A 20,177-nucleotide genomic window follows, 5' to 3' on the forward strand; every position below is an offset into this window, starting at 1 on the left:
TAAAATGTTTTTTTTTTTTTTTTAAATGAATTACAAAGACTGAAACAACTGAGTTATGAAAAGCATTTGACTGGAATATCCATTAGTCCTGGTTAGCACAGTGTACTGTATTAATTCTGAATGATTTCACAGGGTTTTGAAGGCATGTATGGTAACTTTACATTTTCATTCACTGGGTATTCTAAATGGTTTGACTATGTTACATTCAGTCTTTGTGCTTATATTGCTAAGCTAAATAATTCTGTTTTGTACGATTGTACAACAGTAGGGAAACAAGGTAAACTAGCCTTTTATTCCATTACTTGCATCATTTTCTGAAGAATTTTGTAAAAGAAAGAAGTGAGGTAACAGTGCAACAGCTTCACATTGAGACGCTCCCAAACTACTATTGTTACTGTTTGCCCAGAGTGAAAGTGTATAAGCAGAAACCAACTATCGGTGCTAATCTTGAAGTTCTGCACAATGTTTCCGAAACTCCTGATGAAAGTAGACAGCTGGTTGTTGGTCTTATGGGTAAAGAAGTGGAGTTGTGGCAAAAAGGTGGTCATTGGGTATCCCAGCGGACTGGATACTGTTGTACCTTTGAGAACGGTTCTTCACCTGATTCATCTGAGTAAATTTTCTTCTTTAATAATGTAAAAATGTTGCAGGATTTGCAAGTTGCGCTGGATGAAAGATTGCTCTGTAAATAAAGTGATGCAGATGTGTAATGCGTTTCTGTTCATTTCAGGTGGGGTAAACCTAGTGTTGCCTTGAGTACTTTTTTTTTTTTTTTAAATGTCAGTATTTTGTTTCTCATAATGACATCATGTACCCTACAGTTTTTAAATCTTTTTACTTCTTACGTGTAGCTGTATGTTGCATTTACCCAAAAACTTTTATAAAAGGTACTGTGATTTTAAAGAGAACTTTTTAAAGTTTTACTTTTCCAAGTTTTTAACATTTTGCACTGCATCTTAAATTATCCCAGACATCTCTGATATGTTGAAATGATACACACTGCGCTTGACGTGAAATTGCTTTATTGCTTAAGGTCACTGGCACATAATTATAAATGAACTACTACACAAGCAAGTTTGTTTGCTTGATATATTATAAGAATTTGCGAATGGCTACATAAAAGCTGAATTTGTACAAGAGCTATGTGTAACTATGTTTATAGGTTTTGCTACATGGTATTTTCAGCTATAAAGCTGTCAACATACATCACAGGAAGAATTTAGAAGAGTGGGTGTTTGTGGTAATACCTTCTGTCAATCACTATCAGTATATACACTTGTAATTGCATGATTTTTTCTAACTTTAAAAATGAACAATGTTTTTTGTGCCACAGAAATGCATACATGTGCTGTCAAATTAAACCGTAATGGAAATTAATGTTCTTCAGGGCCCCCACTTGGTGAAGTTGAATATGATATTGTCTTCTGGATTTGGGATGTAGCAGCCAATTCCTGAAAAAAAGTACACAGGACTGTTAGTCTGATACCAACTTTTGCTACTTCCCTGTATCAAAAGTTACACAGACTGCTGAGATTGAGATCCCTGCCAATGTTATCAGTTTTACTGCATATTGTTTCAATACTACAAAGAATATTCTGCAAAGGTAGAAACTGAGTGTTTTTTTTTTTTTTTTTTACAACAGTTTCCACATATTTATAGAAATTCAGACATTTTTGATACTTACCCACGTCAGGGCTAATAATAGTACCATTGGTGAACTTAACCAAGAACTCCCAATATGTGTGTTCTGAAGGATTTCCTGCTAACCCGTTGATGCTCTCCAGATAGGGGCCGTAATTGAGGGTGTCGATATAGGTGAAGCTGTGAGCACACAGAAACATCAGGAACTAGGTGATGACCTCTGCCCTCAGCCACACTTTGTATGTGGACAAAAGATATCCATGTTGTGTCTTAAGTTCATGTCACTACTTCCTAAAGGTAGTTTTCACCCCTTGCTGTGACCAGGACTTAGAATCTGAATTTGTGACCAAATGGTCATTGAATATGGTCACAGTGCCATTAAGTGTGTTGTATCCTTCAGCAAGGTGTTCATAAACAACTGCTGTTCAACTATAAATTCATCACTATAAATAAAGGTGTGAATGAGCAGTTGTGTCCTTACTTGAAGTCAGATGTTTGATTCAGTCTTTCCATGGCCCCCAGCAGGATCCCTCTGTATGCAATGGTGGTGTTATAAGGAGTCTTGGATGTCTCTGACAGGCCACTGTCCACAGTTATATTGAGGTCTGAAAAAGTGACGGAACCTGTAGAAAAAAACAATATCAGCTCCATTTCCACTGGTACAGGCAATGGTATTGAGATCAGTAGGGTCAGCGATCATGATCGAATCTGTCACCAGCACAGATTACTGTATGCATCAAAATTTAGCAACACAAACAATTTAAAAAAAAATGGACAGTTCTACACGCAACACACCATTTGCGTTTTCAAGTGGAAAGTACCATTGTCTTGTGAAAATGAATACAGAAAGTATAATTTCACACTCTAGAGAGAGAAACTGAGGCAACAAAATAATTCACAATACTGGCTCTTACAGGGGACAGTTTATGTCAATGTGTCCTCTGTCCCTCATCTGCACTACTCTTGTTATTCGTCAGTTGGTGAAGAGTCGAAAATGTGGAACTGCTGTCTACTTCTCACCTGCTGAGGTAAGACAGTTACAGTTCTGACATTCACAGTAGTTCTCACCTGGATTTGTGTTGTTGTTCCATTTGGTGAAATTGAAAATGATATGTTCATATGTCGTGTTTGGGATGTAGCAGCCAATTCCTGAAAGATGGAAGACCAAAAATGTTTCATCTGGCACCAGCTTGTGCCACTTCCCCATCAATATGGTGATCTCACTAGACCGAGTGTCTTCTAAAAGGCTTCACCTTTTCCTGGCATAAAAAGAATCTTAATGCCTCTACAAAGTTCACAGATTCACACACTGAGATCACTGTTGCAATGGAACAAAGGAACACACAACTAATTTTAATGTGTCAGATAGCAGTGTAACTGGGACACATTTTTGTGTCGTAAGTGTTTTAAACTGGAATTATACAATACATGGTATTGCAACTGATTTTTCATTACAAAATGACCATCGTAAATAAATTTGTCAGTGCTTTGTTTGAAATTATTTCCACGTACGGAAAACATGACAGAACTCAAACTTACCCACATTAGGCCTAATAATAGTACCATTGGTGAACTTAACCAAGAACTCCCAATATGTGTGTTCTGAAGGATTTCCTGCTAACCCGTTGATGCTCTCCAGATACGGGCCATAATTGAGGGTGTCCTTATAGGTGAAGCTGTGAGCACACAGAAACATCAGGAACTAGGTGATGACCTCTGCTCTCAGCCACACTTTGTATGTGGACAAAAGATATCCATGTTGTGTCTTAAGTTCATGTCACTACATCCTAAAGGTAGTTTTCACCCCTTGCTGTGACCAGGACTTAGAATCTGAATTTGTGACCAAATGGTCATTGAATATGGTCACAGTGCTATTAAGTGTGTTGTATCCTTCAGCAAGGTGATCATAAACAACTGCTGTTCAACTATAAATTCATCACTATAAATAAAGGTGTGAATGAGCAGTTGTGTCCTTACTTGAAGTCAGATGTTTGATTCAGTCTTTTCATGGCCCCCAGCAGGATCCCTCTGTACACAATGGTGGTGTTATAAGTAGTATTGAGTGTCTCTGACAGGCCATTGTCCACAGTTATATAGAGGTCTGAAAAAGTGACGGAACCTGTAGAAAAAACAGTATCAGCTCCATTTCCACTGGTACAGGCAATGATATTGAGATCAGTAGGGTCAGCGATCATGATCGAATCTGTCACCAGCACAGATTACTGTATGCATCAAAATTTAGCAACACAAACAATTTAAAAAAAAAATGGACAGTTCTATATGCAACACACCATTTGCGTTTTAAGTGGAAAGTACCATTGCCTTGTGAAAATGAATACAGAAAGCATAATTCCACACTCTAGGGAGCAACACAAAAGCTGTACGCTCTTAACATACCACTTGCATCCTTTATGTAAAAAGTACCATCGTCTCATGAAAACAGTTACAGAAGACAGGATTCCACACTCTAGAGAGGCAAACTGTGAAGCAACAAAATAATTCTCAATACTGGCAAAATTCACAATAAGAGTTTTGAGTTTCTCTCGACGCCTGGGGAATCCATGACCCATGTTGTAAAAGGCAATTCACTGAACTCCATTCAGTCACGCTATTCTGTAAAAATATTGAAGCTGTGTACTATGATCTCACTCCTGGTATGTCCTCCCTCTCATACCTGCTCATAGAGAGCGAGACCAATGGCGATCGCTGAGTGTTTCTCACCTGTTGAAGTGAGGATCCATGGGACCAGCAGCAGCAAAGCTGTGGAGACGAGAGCAGTTGCTGCCAAAGTCATTCTGTCTGTCAGCTCCTGGTGTTTACCTGTCACCTGTAGGCTGTGCTCTACTTATATGGTTTTGGTGAACAATCCCAGTCTTTGTTCATTGTTCACCTGAAAGCACCTACTGTTGCTCCTTTGGTCAATGTCATTATGTCCCCGGAAATATCTAACTAATGTTTACTTTGGAAGTTGGCACTTCTATTACATTCCAGCTTCATACCATGGGAAATTAAGAACTCCTTTTCACAGGTAGAAGGAAACTGTCTCACAAATTTTGCTAGGAAATCGTTAATACATCAATGATCAATGTTTATGTGCAGTTCCATCATTTGTGAGTACAATCCTTTGTCTGTGCAAAAGGTGTGCAAGTTAAAAGTTATGGAATAATGCAAAATGATGCAAAATAATGCAAAAATTAGACTTCTGAGACTCCTAATATCTAAATAGACCCTTTTATAAAAGATGAAGATGCAAAGAGTGTACCGTGTTTAAAAAAGTCCCATTCAAATAATTAGAAAGCCACACAACAAACACACACACGCACATTTTCAGAACCGCGTGTCCCATACAGGGTCGCGGGGAACCGGAGCCTACCCAGCAACACAGGGCATAAGGCTGGGGGGGGGGACACCCAGGATGGGACGCCAGTCTGTCGCAAGGCACCCCAAGCGAGATTCGAACCCCAGACCCACTGGAGAGCAAGACTGTGGTCCAACCCACTGCGCCACCACACCCCCTTACACAACAAACAAGGTTTAGATTATGCACCTGTACTGATGATATTTCCCTTGGTTATACTTGAAAACTTTATGCCAGATTTTGATAAACATATTAAAATTTCATATTAACTTTTCTCATGCTACAGTATATACATTTTCCACTGCAGATGATTTCTATAGAAAACACTGAAATATACAAGTCTGCCTTATATAGTGTAAAGCCATGATGAATGCTCCATTTTTTTAGGACTCTGCTTTCTTATCTTCTGAATATAGCGATTAATTTAACAGATCCTTAGTAATGACAGTTCATTGGCATTGTTCTCACCTCTTCTGTAATACCCACGTTCTCTTTTTTGACTTGGTTTCCTTGGCAGTGTTTGACCCTGGTGGGGGGTGCAGTGGCACAGTGGACTTCGCTGGCGCCTGCTTCCTGGTGGGTCTGAGGTTCGAGTCCTGCTTGGGGTGTCTTGCTATGGACTGGACTGGTGTCTCGTCCTGGGTATGTCCCCCCCCCGCAGCTTTGCGCCCTGTGTTGCTGGGTTAGGCTCTGGTTTGCTGCAATGAGAGGTTTCAGCCAGTGTGTGTTTGACCTTGCAAGGAGGGTGTGGTAGGTTTGGCCAGTGCCTGCTGTGTGGTGGGTCTGGGATTCAAGCTATTCTAAGAGAGATGTGCTCCTCCACTTCTGAGTGCTTTTTTGTCTGCTTACAAGGGGTACGAAACTAAACACTAGGAAAGCTTCCCTTAGAACAGCCGAATCTCTCCCAGTGTTCAAGAAGGATATGAAGCCCATCTTTCTCTTCACATTGGCATGTGTGCCTATATGAGTATGTGAGGCCTTTTTCATTAAATAATAAACAAATTATGTGTAAATGCATTTGAATTTCTCTTCAACAGCACTAACCTGGAGAGTATGACCGACAGTAACTGTCATCTTGCAGCATGTGCTGAGCATCGGTCATCACAGGTGCACAACTGAAAGAAACAGTGTCACATAGCTGTACATTCCCATCCGTATTTTACCCTATATTTTCGTCATAGTTTTAGTGTTTATATTGCAGATCATTTAAAAACACGTTTCATATTGTGGCATGCAGCGACCTGGGTTTGGATGAGGAGATGAAAGACGCACAGGCAGCGTTCATAACAAACGTTTTATTCAAACGCCGTGACACAGGGAAACAATGCTCTGGGTCCAAGAACCCTTTTCCTCAAAAACCTTTTTTTTTCTACGGCTCAGAATGGATTACCGGCCCACCAAAGCGGTGTCTGGTTCCACACGCTGTGCAACTCGACAGATAAAAATTTCTTTATTCATCATTTCCGATGAATAAAATCTTTATTCAATAAATAAATAAATCCTAAAAACTGTTATGCCAACAGTAAAATCTAAAACACACACACACACACACACACACACACACACTGTCTGAAACCACTTGTACCAATAAACAAGGCCAACTAATATAAAGACTGCATAACAGAACATTTAAAACACTAAAACACATACTCCAAGGCTTAAAACCATAAATAATTAAAAGGAACTTACCCGGTAACATTCACCGCTCAAGAGGGGCAGTCCCCTGGCCTGTTCCCAGAGTGTTACCATACACCTTACCTACCATTTTTGGGTATTTCCCTTTTCACAACACGCCTCCCTTATTAACATTTTGTGGAATAGGTGACTGGTACAAATACATATACAAAATTTAAAAAAACAAGCACCCTCACAGCAAAGAAACCTACACTACACTAAACATAAAATAAAGTGAATAAATGACAATAAATAAATAAATTAATACAAACATCACACACATAGTAACTTATAAGTGACTGCTTAAAAGTGACCTCGAAGCAGGTCCCGCTTTCCTCAAAGTGACAAAGACTTAGAGCAGCCTGCTTAGTATTCCACGGGTTTTTTCCTTTTTCCCACCAGCAAACACGGTGACCCCCCAATTCCATATTCTCTGTTAGTCCCCCCAGTGGTTGAACACTTATTTACATTTTACCCACAATTCAACTGTTTACAATAAACAAATCTTCCTGCTCTGACTCGTGGTAACGCAGCTCACTGCAATATTAAGATATAGCAATATACTGTGTATGTATGGATTCAAGAAGCTATTGTTTGCTTTATTTACATATTAAATGGAAAAAAAGTAATTTTGTTTTACACATTATACAGAGAAATGTTTAGGTGTAGACAGATTAAGCAGTTTTTTCTTACGCGAGAGGTAAAAGGTGTAGCCAAGTATTTGAATCTGGGGAATGGATGTACTTCTGTCATGCCCTTGTCAGGAAGCCAAGCGACCGCACATGCTGCTATTCAGCACGATCAGGTGTAAAGGGAGCAATGTCACCGCACAGGATTGCGGAATCTCTACATGGCTTGTGAGTCAGCGGCCTGGTTTCTGGTTTCTGGTTCCTGGATTCTTGGTCCCGCGGCTGCTGACCCCTGCTTGCTCTCCCGGTTACTGAGTTTTGCTTTGCCCTGGAAACGATGTCTGCGCCTCGGAAGACCCACACCTGTCCACGACCTAGTTCGTTTTTTTCTCTGACGCTGCGAACGCACCGAAATAAACGTACCCACACTTGGGTCCAGTCCCTTACCTCTCGTCTCACGTCCCAGTTGATGACAACTTCCCGTAACTCTTTTATAATTTCATGTGTAGTTACATTGACATTCACATTTCTTTATTTAGCAGACCCTTTTCTCCAAAGCAGCTTCCAATGAACTCTATGTAGTGTTATCAGCCCACACACCTTATTCACCAAGGTGACTTACACTGCTAGATACACTACTTACACTGGGTCACTCATCATCCATACATCAGTTAAATAAACATTGCAATTACAGGGATGGGGATAGTATAACCTAGGTGTCATTAATGTTCAAACTCATAATGTGACCACTGCAGACATTTTCTTGGAAAAAAATACTAGTGACGCCGTGTTCGAGACCCCGACTCCTCCGTACCGCTGGAGCGGATAATCCGGTAGGAGCGCCTTAAAGCAGAGCGGCTCTTTTCATCGCCCTGCACATGGAAGCCGAGGCCGCAGAAGCGAAGAGCAGAGCGGCGCTCCGACAGCTCCCCTGGACTGGACTACACTGGACTGGACTGGACTGGACTAGGCTGCACTGGACTGGGCTGAGCTGCTCCGCTCCGCTCCGCTCCGCTCCTGTCTGCTCCGCTCCGCATTACCCGGATACTGATGCTGAAAGCGCAGCATCCCTGCAGCCTTTCTGATCATGTTGCACGAGTGACAGTTTTGGGTAAAGGAATTTTTAACAAGCAACATCATCTGCTGTTTTTAGTAAGTAGTTCGCGCGTCTAACAGAACACACACCAACGTTTCGATACCACAGTCTTTCTCTTGCGCAATGCGCACACAGCAAACCTTTTATTTATGTGGATTATTATAATTCTGCACACACAGCACGCGTTCATCAGGACAATTTGATTTTAGGCAATTACATTTCCGCTTTATCATTCATTTATCCTAAGAGACTTTTATCTTTGGTAACTAGTCCAAGACTAGGTGCAGGTTTAAGAATTTAACACTTCTGCTGGCAGCAGATAACCGTTTTAGTGCCTGCATTCCAGGACGGGAATAACGTACTTTTAAAATAAATTTAATATCGAGATAAAATTCGGTGGTGTACGTACTTAATTCAAAAAGCGTCGTGCACCGTTCAACATCGGTGATTGACCTCTGAAAATAAATGCACACACACACACACACACATTTAGTCTAATAAAATGAATTGGTAAAACTTGTAAATTGGATCGAGTGTTATGAAACAGTGAATTTGGACATAACAGCTGGTTTAAACCTTTAACTTAAAGGTTTAAATGCCATATGGAACCATTCTGTTATTGTATTGTAGACTGTATTAGTCTGTTTCCTCTCTTTAACGGGACACATTTTTCAGAATGAACTTAAGTACTGTGTCAGGATAGTGAAAATAGAGCAAGACAGATGCGTCTCTTACCTCCTTTATTAAACACTGGTCTGATTAAGATAAATGAATGAATGAGTGACTAAAGTGATTCCATTCATATGAATGAATGTGCCAAAACACTGACATGCAGATGTGGGACACAAATCTGTCAAGCTACATGGTCGTTTCTTGTCAGCACCAAAATTATATTTTTATTAGTTTTTTCTGAAAGAACTATCTTTTGAAACCTGTAATATTGGCACTAGGTTAGTTGCTGCAGTATAGTTGTGTTTTGTAAAATGGAGTCTGACCTGAGGAAGAGGATGTTTCTGAGTGACTGCAACATCGTTATACTCAGGTCTTTATTAAATTTTTCATGGCTTCATTTGGATACGGTGTTGGCATCTTGACTGTTAAAATGAAAAATACTGTATATGCAACAAAGCATCGACAAAGTCTTCAGATAAAAAACTTTTTCAGGTTCACAACATGTACCTTGGTGAATTCCTCTATAATACTTTTAATGCACTACAAACATTTTATATGTGTGATCAAGAATGACAGTGAATGCAATTTAAAACAAAGGCAACATTTATAAGCACTCTCCCCTATTTCAGTACTTTGGTATGGCTGAGAGGGCCCAGGATCCTGGGTCTGTCAACATTCCTATGGAGGAGACCATCTGCAAAGGGGCTGCTCAAGAGGCAGCTTTACTAATACATCTGAAGAAGGTTGAGAACCACATCTCAGAAGCTCAACGCTTCTCTCATCTTCCAAAGCGTTCTGCAGTTGATGTGGAGTTCAGAGACCTGTCTTACACCATTCGTGAGGGGCCATGGTGGAGGAAGAAAGGTAAGACAGTTCCTGGTAGTTCCCTTATACCAGAAGAAAGCAATATGGTATGAATGAGTCCCTTTTTATTCTTTTTGCTACACCTGGATGAAATTATTTTAGAAGAAACCCAAAGGGTGTCTGTAACTCATATTGCCAGGTGCTGATAAAAAATATGGTGATGGATCTGGTTGTATACATAGTACCTCCAAAAATCTGAGCAAAATTGGATAACCTGGGCAATGCTTTTATAGCACTTACTGGACAAAAGAGTGACAGCAACCCACAAGTACCCTATAACTCTAAGAATTGTTCAAGGAGAGCTGAGTAGACATGTCAGCTGAGTTCCCGATCGGAATTGTCAACCAACTGACTCATTAAAAATAAACTATCCCTTCGTAAGCGTACTCAAAATTTTGACTGCTGTTGTAAACCAAGGAATATAAGCTAATTTTATGCAACAGAGTACACAGTATTGGCACAGCAGTTAGTGTCGCTGCTTTACACCATCGGGGTTGTTTGGGTGTTTGAGTGTTTCTATGTTCTCCCAGTGCTTTCATGGGTTTCCTCTAAGTGCTCCTGTTTCCTCTCACAGTCATGCATTCCTCTCACAAAGACATGCATTCCAGCTTCATTGATGACTCTAAATTGTCTGTAGTTTCAGAATATGTGCCCGACTGTGTGTGTGTGGCTACCATGCAATGGACTCGTATCCTGTCTCGTACCCTACTTAGCCTTGCACCTCAAATTTACATGTATTCATTTAGCAGATGTTTTTCTCCAAAACTACATACAACTCAAAGTAAATGAAAGTGCATTTCACCAACAGATGAAGAGATGCAGATGCAGACACAATTCTCAGAACGCAGTCAATGTGCCCAGTACCACTGTCTATGCGCCAACAAAAATGGTGGCATTAGACAAATCAGTAAGGTTACATCTTGTATTCTCCTATTACTGCTGACAGAACTCAGCATGTTTCCACATGACAATCACATTTTCCATATAACTGAAAGTATACAAACTCCTAGATGAATTCAAGGATGTTTGCAGGAGTCCTGCTTGGGGTGCCTTGCGGTGGACCGGCATCCCGTTTTGGGTGTGTCCTCTCCCCCTCCAGCTTTGCACCCTGTGTTGCCGGGTTAGGCTCTGGTTCGCCGTGACCACTCGGGACAAGCGCTTTCAGACTCTGTGTGTATGTGTGTGTGTGTGTTGCAGGAGGCTTCGTGCGGAAAGGCCAAACACCCAACTGCGCACAGTTCAGGACTTTGATGACAGCATTCCTAAAAAAGCAGTCTAAAGATGTGTTTTAGATGGGTTGGTGACACTAAATTGCAGGTTTTCAGTGTGTGAGTGATAGAGTGTGTGTGAATGCCCTGCAGTAAACTGACATCTTGTGCCAGGTGTTCTGTGATTTGTGCCCAGTGCTTTGAGACTGCAATAACCCTGCATTAGACAGGCATTTATTGATAATGATCGCTTGTTTTTACATAGTGCCGGGAAGACGTGGGACTGCAGTGCTGCCCTTAATGATTTTCTTTGGCATTTTCAAGCACTAGAATAAAGTAAACATAAAAGAGACTATTACAATATGGCAAGTATTACCATTTTTGCATGTTCCTTATTCAGACACCAGAGCTCCTCAGTGTGCAAGTTGGTTAAATTTTGCTTGGTGTGAGAAATTCCAGCAGTGTAGCAGGTTGGCTAGCGTGAAATCCTACTCCATACTAATGTCAGTTACAGCACAGAACCAAATTTAAGAGCTCTTAAATTTGGCTCTCCAGTTATAGTCTCTGTTCAAAGATATCATTGCGAGAGGTGTGTCCTTTTCTGTCTGGTGCTTCACTATTCACATCTGATCTACTGCTGATTTATGCACCTCTTCTGTGCAGTAATCATGTCTGATTTGGTATAATTTCATATATTATGTCCTTGTGGCTTGTTAGGTTTGACTCCAAGTGTGGAGAAACTGATAAGCAGTGCACTGGTAATTAATAGCCATATGTTATATGTTATACATCTATGTTATATGTATATTATACTATATAACTAATATAGTATATTAGTTATATATTATGTAGTATAGTACTATAATAGTAATATCTATTTTATATAGCAGCTACCTGAGTAGCATGTGCCAGCCAAAAAGGGCACTATCACACAAACTGTATTTCTGTAATTTCATCTCTGCATCTAAAGCTCATTGTCTGTTGTGAAATACATTTTTCTATATCGTGAATTGTACATAAATTAATTAATTTTGTGATACATGAAATACAGAAAAATAAAACAAAAGTAAGTGTATATATACTAAATGATTATATCTCTAGAAAGCCAGATTTAATGATCTGATCTGCACGAAAACTTAGGTCACAGGAGTACTTAGCACAAAGAAACTGAAGTCAGAGAAAGGTTAAATGTTTTTTAAGGAGGAAATTCTGAAATGCCCTGCATTTGTGTCACATGTTCTGCTGCACCTTGGTTTGCTGTGTGAACGGCTGTTGGTGCCAAGTTGAGTCAGGTCTGGTTGCATCAGGTTATCTGTGATGAGAAAAGGGGGGGGTCGGGCTGAGCCTTTGCTAATGCCTGCAGCTGAACAGGTTGGAGGGAAGCAGTTAGGGCCCCTGTTTTAAGCTTTTGTCCCCCCTCATGCTGATCACATGGAGCTCTAATCCTGCGAAGTCCCTTTGCTGGCAAGAGTCACATGAGGGGACTAAAGCAGCCTGCTAAGGACGATGGTGATTCACAAGGGGGGTTTCCTGCATGAGGAGTTAGGGGAGCTAAATCCAGCTGCATTTTTTCAGTCATGGACAAAATCAGTAACTTGCATTGTAAGTCTCTCTTTATAGTCCATCAAACAGTCTTATTTTCTCAAAAAAAAAGAACAGAAAGCATGAAACATTCTACTTGTGATTAGCATGTCCTAATGCACTGCATGTGATAGGTGTGCTTTGTTCTGTGACATTCAGCCAATGTTCACAAGCATTATCCTGATGGTTGGGGAGTCATCACACTCAGCACTATGGAGATTTGGAATAGTGGCCCAGATGTTCACTCGGGGATTGTGAGCAGCGGTATTACCCACAGAGGTGGTGTGTCATGCTGTTGTTGGGGGTGGGTGTAGTGCTCTACAGTTGAATATCAACCATTGGAACCTCTCGTTGGGCAGTCAAGAAACTATGACCAGAGAGAACTAGGCCAGTTGGTGAGCATCTCTGTCCCCTGGCTCACAACAGAATTGTCCTCTGCAGGAAAGATGATCATTGTGCAGTATGTTGCTCTAGTCCCTGAGTGGATTTAATACCACTACTTAATGGTGAACAGTCAGCCTAATGTTACAATCAGTCTAAAAGGGTGTGTAGGAGCAGGTAGTAGACATGCTGCTATTGTTATGTGTTCTATGTGTTTCATTATTAGATTCATTTGAGCTCTTGGGATTTTGTAGGCTGCATTCTCTTCTTTAGATTGATCTCTCTGTGTCTGTCCTTAACGCATTGGGTCCCGGAGTCCAATTCAACAATACAGTATGGACATAAGCTGGTTGTGGAAACCAGCGAATGTTTGGTAATGTGATTGAGGAATTGTACAGGAGCATGCCTTCACAGATACGTATTCAGCCTAGACCCAAGAGCGTTCATAATATGGCTTTGTAGAAGTGGAGAATATGATGTTTTTTTTGGTGTATTTATTCATTCAGATAATTAACGCATCTCTCTTAAAAACATTCAATCTGGTCTGCTTCTCGTTGCTTTATGTGTATTTTGTGTATGAGGTATTGTATGTGCCAAGTTTTCTAAAAATTGCTCAAGAGTATTGCAGCAAGAAGGGGGGCGTGGTGGTGTAGCGGGTTTGACCAGGTCCTGCTCTTTGTCGGGTCTGGGATTCGAGTCCCGCTTGGGGTGCCTTGCGACGGACTGGCATCCTGTCCTGTGTGTGTCTCCTACCCCTCCAGCCTTATGCCCTGTGTTGCTGGGTTAGGCTTGGGTTCACCGCGACCCTGCTCGAGACAGGCGGTTTCAGCCAGTGTGTGTGTGTGTATTGTGGCAAGAGGCAGATTTGAACATGAAAGGACCCTAACTGATACCCTAACCTACTTCTGCAAGCTAATGTTTGCTTATGGATTCCTTCCTCCCTCCTCAGGTTACAAAGCATTGCTCAAGTGTCTCTCTGGCAAATTTTGCAGCCAGGAGCTGGTTGGGATCATGGGGCCCTCAGGGGCCGGCAAGTCCACCCTGATGAACATCCTGGCAGGCTACAGGTAAGTGGTTTCTGTGTACTACAACTGATAGAATGTGAATCGTGGAATACTGAGTTGATGGGGCCTTAGTGCAGTACGTTTGAGCAAGATGCCGGGTTGCCACTGTACAATGAGTGGACCTGGCACTATGGGCAGCTGCTATTTCTTCTTGATAAATATTTAGTATGGATTAATGATATAGTGGTAGGGAGGTGGTAACCCAGGGAGCTTCTCTTTCAGGGAGACAGGAATGAAGGGGAAGATTCTGGTGAATGGCAAGTCCCGGGACCTCCGGACCTTCCGAAAGATGTCCTGCTACATCATGCAGGACGACATGCTCTTGCCGCACCTGACTGTACGGGAGGCCATGATGGTGAGGTTAACATCGGTTCCCATTGCATACGAGTACGAGCAGTAAGAGAGCGCGGAATTCAATGCCCTCTGCTGTTTAGTACATGCATTACAATGTTAGGTTATTTGGCGACCGAAACCTCTATTCAACTATGTGTCTTCTTGTTCATTATTCATTTTCTCAAAAGGCAAAAGTAAGCCCTTGAATGCACATTTATTTGCCGGTATTTTACGTAACACAAAATAAATTAATACAATTCATTGCGAATAAATAATTATGAAATTAAATAAGGATAAATAATAGAAAGAAAGATAATAAAACGAAATAATTAAAAATGAAATATTTTCATGTTAGAGAATCGGGGGACTGGTGACTGTGTAATTTGACTTTCTTCAGGTGTCTGCCAACCTGAAGCTCAGTGAAAACCTGGAAGTGAAGAAGGAGCTGGTGAGCAGATGCCTCTGTGATCTGAATGGAAATGCGAAACAAAAAGTGGTCACTTGCACGCAGCTCGACTGGGCCTTGCATATTCAGAGCGATTCACAGAGATTCATATGGTGCTTTTTAAAATCACTCTTGCTCAAATTAGTCTACTCTACATTGTTTGACTGCTTTTATATACTTCTCAAAATATTCATAGAGGGACCCTTGAAGTTTTCCTAATAAATTATGAAGGAAAATTTCACATTTCACAACATGTGATTATGCTAATAATTCAATAAATTGTACAAGATGGAGTAAAAGTATACACTCTGTCTCTGTGTGGACTGAGTTTGACATCGCTGTTAGACCAGGCCCCACTCACTGTATTTCTTGTCTTTTTCTGTCTGTCCGTGTGCCTCTATGCTGTCTGTGTGTTTGTATTTTCTGTGTATGTATCTGACAGGTGAACGAGATTCTCACAGCTCTGGGACTTCAGGAGTCTTCCCACACACCCACCATCTCTCTGTCGGGGGGGCAGTGCAAACGCCTGGCCATCGCCCTGGAGCTGGTCAACAACCCACCTGTCATGTTCTTCGACGAGCCCACCAGGTATAGCTCAGCCAAGTCAATCACCCCCATTACCCATCTTTTGTGTGAACCCTTGGTGATAAGGAATGCCATTTCTTAACATGTAAGATGTGAAGTCTTACATGGGCTGTGTCTCTGTCCTTCTGTTCTCCTGGAACGTGACAGTGGTCTGGACAGCGTCTCCTGTTTCCAGGTGGTCTCCTTGATGAAGTCCCTGGCCCAGGGTGGTCGCACCATTATTTGTACTGTCCACCAGCCAAGCGCCAAGCTCTTTGAGCTCTTTGACAAGGTATGAATTGGACAGTAAGTTACTTTCGGCTTAGAACACTGACCTTGTGCCACAAAGGCTGCAAGTTACAATCCTGTTAAGGGCCCTCGACTATCTTCAAGCAACCCAAGTAATGGTTGTGCTGTCAAATTCCAGCTGTACATCTTGAGCCAGGGACAGTGTATCTACAAGGGGACTGTTCCTTCCCTCATCCCCTACCTGAGGAACCTGGGACTCCACTGCCCCACATACCACAACCCTGCAGACTTCAGTAAGTGCACTGGGACCTAGAGCCCGTACTGAATCACAATGGCCATAATTTACCACAGCAGTACAGCAAGTAGTATAGTGGACTGTATATCAATATAAATTGATAGTAATAAATTGGGGCAACAGAGCATGCAGTAGTTACAGCTGTCAACTTGTAATCTTGTAATCTGATTATTCTTGCATCAAATCCCACTCCTGGTGTAACACAGTTGAGCAATTTCAGATTACCTTGAGTTTACCCTGTAAACAGCCGGTATAAAAAAATCATTTGTGCACATGTCACACTCTTGTTCAGTCATTGAGGTAGCATCAGGGGAGTATGGAGATCTGAACCCTATTCTGTATGAGGCTGTCCAGGGGGGCATGTGTACTGTTGAGGAAAAGAAGAATCCCGGAGAGAGGAATGACACTGAACATCCCAGTCAACCACAGCATCAAACCGTGAGTCACACCATAAGGTTTGATATTGCTAATACAGAACTATGGAAAGTTAAATCTCCATGATGGTAATGAATCTTTTGTTTTATTACAGAAATCATTACAGTTCTATACATTTACTGAAAATTTAAAGAATTTAACAAGGTTTGGATCTCCACGTGCGTGCACAGATGTGTTTTTTTTCACAGCTCTCTAAAAGTTCTATTAATACAATTTCCATGTCCATTGTTACAATGACTGTGTGTTTTACCATGTGGCCGATGTAGGTTACTCAACAGACAAAAATTTTACTTTCATAATGGGGCAGGCCAAATAAGCTTTTCCACTGGAAGGTGTTACATCTGTATGATTTCCTGATCACAACATTACAATATTACTGAAAAACCTCAGAATGAAAGAAAGCATAGTATGGGGAGCCCACCTGTGTTTGCATTCAAACACATACACACTACCACTAGTTTGTTTAGTTTTCATCTGTATCAGCATGGTATCTGCCCGTGTCTGTTCTGTTTCCTATCTACACAGGAACCGGGTCACACTGAAAGCCACACGTTTGCAACAAGCACTCTGACCCAGTTCTCCATTCTCTTCAGACGAACCCTGATCACCACGTGCAGGGACACGGTGCGTGTGTGCCAAACCTCTGGCATAAATGCAGTAGTGTCTTTGCAAACCTTTTAAATAATACAATAACATGTTCTGAAAGAAAAGAAATGTTTTGGTATTTTTTAAATCTTTGTCTCTACCCCATCCAACCCAGGTGCTGACACACTTGAGACTGATGTCACATATCTGTATCGGGGTGCTGATTGGCCTGCTCTACCTCAACATCGGCAATGACGCCAGTAGAGTCTTCAACAACACCGGGTTCCTCTTCTTCTCCATGCTCTTCCTCATGTTCGGCGCACTGATGCCCACCGTGCTCACCTGTACGCAGCTGGAAAACAAGACTCAGTAGGGGGGCATGGTGCGAGAGGAAAGAGGGAGAGGTGTCAGATTAAAAAGGCAGGGAGTTTAATGAAGGATGTAAGAGCATGGGCCATTGAGTGTTTATTCTTATTTTTTACTTCATGTTCTACAGTTCCTCTGGAGATGTCTGTGTTTCTAAGGGAACATTTAAACTACTGGTACAGCCTGAAAGCCTACTACCTGGCCAAGACCATGGCTGACATTCCATTCCAAGTGAGTAGTAATCTGGGCTTCTGTGAAAGCATTAAAGGGATGTACATAAAAGAAATCAACTCAATTTTAACTCATTGTCACCTCTGGCTGTTATTCGTTGGCTTTGGAATTCTTTATCTTTGAAGCAAGTCAAGGGATACCTTACTTGGAATGACAGTATGTCACTGCATTGTGTATGTGTCGTGCACTGAGACAGTTCTCTATTCTGCCACCTCAGGTGATTTGCCCCATCATGTACTGCAGCATTGTGTACTGGATGACAGAACAACCCCCGGAGGCAGGGCGCTACATGCTCTTTATGGCCCTCGCCACCTCCACGGCCCTCGTGGCCCAGTCTCTGGGCCTCCTGATCGGGGCCGCCTCTACCTCTCTTCAGGTGCCTATTGTGAAATAATTTAGACAAGTAGTTCAGGTTAAGTTGCACAAGGCAATGACAAAAAGCCTGTTCCACTCACTTTCTGTTCTTTTTCTACCTGCAGAAACTGCTAGCAGTATGTCAGTCTGCCGCCACATGTTTTCTCTTACATCTTTTTAAGAAAAGACAAGTGCAAATTTTACTCTTCCTTATTGTTATTTTTAAATCAACATGTTCTGAAAGAATGATTCATGTTTGCGTGTGAATCCATCTGTAGGTTGCCACCTTCGTGGGCCCTGTGACCGCCATTCCTGTTCTCCTCTTCTCTGGCTTCTTTGTAAACTTTGACACCATCCCCAAGTATCTGCAGTGGAGCTCCTATGTGTCTTACGTCAGGTGGGTTCTAACAGCAGGGCTTTATCCAGACATTCCTATCCTACTATTTTAAACTTCTACTTAGCTATAAGAGTAGCAAGATACAATAAAGTGTTTCCAGACTACTGGCCATATGTTCAGTTCCTCGTGCTTTACTCCACTATCTGCAGATATGGTTTTGAGGGGGTGATCTTGGCCATTTATGGAATGAATCGCTCTGAGCTGGAGTGTCCAGGGAGGGTATGCAAATTCCAGAAGCCAGAGGAAGTTCTACAGCTCCTGGACGTGGAGGATGCCAAACTCTACGTGGACTTTATGGTACTCGGTGTCTTCTTCCTAGTACTACGGCTGACCACCTACCTGGTACTACGCTACAAGGTCAAGTCTGAGCGATAGGCTCTTCCTTACACATCCACAGATCAAAAGGCACACAAAAACAGAGTACCTCTTTCAAACTTGGAATCCAAACAGTGAAGGAAATGCAAATGGAGATATACCATATCTGGGGTTGTGTTCCTTGTACGGATCATGACGCAGCGATAAGGTCTCTGCAGGTGGGAATATAGGCCATTCCCTCCCACACTGCCATTTTCTTTGGTGTGGCCAACCATTCTTTGGATGACACTAATGCAGAGGACTCCAGAGGGAAAACCATGAAACCAACCTGGACATGGAACAGTTTCACAACAGTCTTTGAAAGCTGTTAGCTTTGCAAACGGAAAAGTCCATGCATTCATCTCAAAATGAGAAAGAAAAAGCAGTCAATTTTTGGAAACTGAGAATAGCTAGAGAAAAGCTTTTGAGAGGTTTAATGGTTAGTTTAATGGTCTCTTTAGTGTAGACCATTAAATCTGAAAATATGTTCAATAAATTGTCTTTTTTCCTCAGGAGAGACTTTTGTCTTAAATAACAATGGCTCTTATTTTTGCTGTTTAATTCAAGTCAGTGTTCATTTACTACAAATGACGAAAACACCAGAACCTTTGAACTTGATCTCAAAATTCTGAAGTTTATTTTACATGAACTGGAACATAAATATATTACAACAACTATAAACATACCCAGAGCATAGGAATTGCATTACACCATGAATTCCTTGCAACATATTGCAAAGGCAAGCAACATGAAGCTATAATGAACAAAAAAAACTGTAAAAATGGAAAGCCTAACAAAAGCTTTATTTTTGTACTGAAAAAATATTTATGATATGAACACTTCCATAAAAATTGCCGGAAAAGAACAAGGTATCATTTCAATGCTCTTCAAAACATTACCTCATTCATCCCTGTGAAAACTGGGACATTCATGTGAAGACAAAATAACAGAAACACCACATGTAAAAGGAGTTTTTTGTAAAAAGGAGTTTAACTCTGAAGCAACTAAATCAAAGTTACAAACACAGCTGCAAATGGTAGACTAATAACCAGTATGTGTCAGTTATAAAAGAAGTCTGACAATAAACACTTTAATAAAATGACACAGGAAACTAACACAGTTCCAAAGAGTCTAAATAGCTGGTGCTTGAACTGCAGGTGCATCAATCACAAAAAGTGCAAGGTTATTTAATCCAGCGCCTAGGAAAACACTCTCCAAAATAACTACAGCAAATGCACACATGGACAAACTGCATGGGCAAAAATGCACAGCAGTTGCAGGTTGAAGCTCAACAAAAGGGACAGGTGGACTTCTAAAGATATTTGTTAGATGCCACAAATGTACATCCTCAAAATTACCACATAATTCAATCAACACATCTAATTCTCAACAAAAACTTTA

The 20,177-nt window shown here is 41.3% G+C and overlaps 1 protein-coding gene across 1 annotated transcript; it reads left to right on the top strand.

Moving 5' to 3' along the window:
- Positions 1-8,409: 8,409 nt before the first annotated feature.
- On the top strand, positions 8,410-19,154 carry LOC108928684 (ATP-binding cassette sub-family G member 4-like). Its single transcript, XM_018742736.2, has 15 exons — positions 8,410-8,454; positions 9,700-9,934; positions 14,054-14,171; positions 14,391-14,523; positions 14,899-14,949; positions 15,389-15,534; positions 15,679-15,802; positions 15,938-16,052; positions 16,347-16,492; positions 17,015-17,113; positions 17,250-17,418; positions 17,571-17,671; positions 17,889-18,047; positions 18,304-18,422; positions 18,572-19,154. Exons 2-15 carry the CDS (start codon positions 9,709-9,711, stop codon positions 18,795-18,797), a joined length of 1,932 nt encoding a protein of 643 aa, XP_018598252.1. The 5' UTR covers positions 8,410-8,454; positions 9,700-9,708; the 3' UTR covers positions 18,798-19,154.
- The last annotated feature ends 1,023 nt before the right edge of the window (positions 19,155-20,177 follow it).

The sequence above is a fragment of the Scleropages formosus genome, chromosome 10, assembly GCF_900964775.1.
Source record: "Scleropages formosus chromosome 10, fSclFor1.1, whole genome shotgun sequence".
NCBI lineage: Eukaryota > Metazoa > Chordata > Actinopteri > Osteoglossiformes > Osteoglossidae > Scleropages > Scleropages formosus.

What these genes read in the sequence shown, in the direction of transcription:
- LOC108928684 (XM_018742736.2), top strand. Translation starts at nt 9,709, where the DNA reads ATGGCTGAGAGGGCCCAGGATCCTGGGTCTGTCAACATTCCTATGGAG. An exon ending in CCACAACCCTGCAGACTTCA is followed by an intron (nt 16,053 to 16,346) that starts GTAAGTGCACTG and finishes ACTCTTGTTCAG; the next exon opens with TCATTGAGGTAGCATCAGGG. An exon ending in CCGCCTCTACCTCTCTTCAG is followed by an intron (nt 18,048 to 18,303) that starts GTGCCTATTGTG and finishes ATCCATCTGTAG; the next exon opens with GTTGCCACCTTCGTGGGCCC.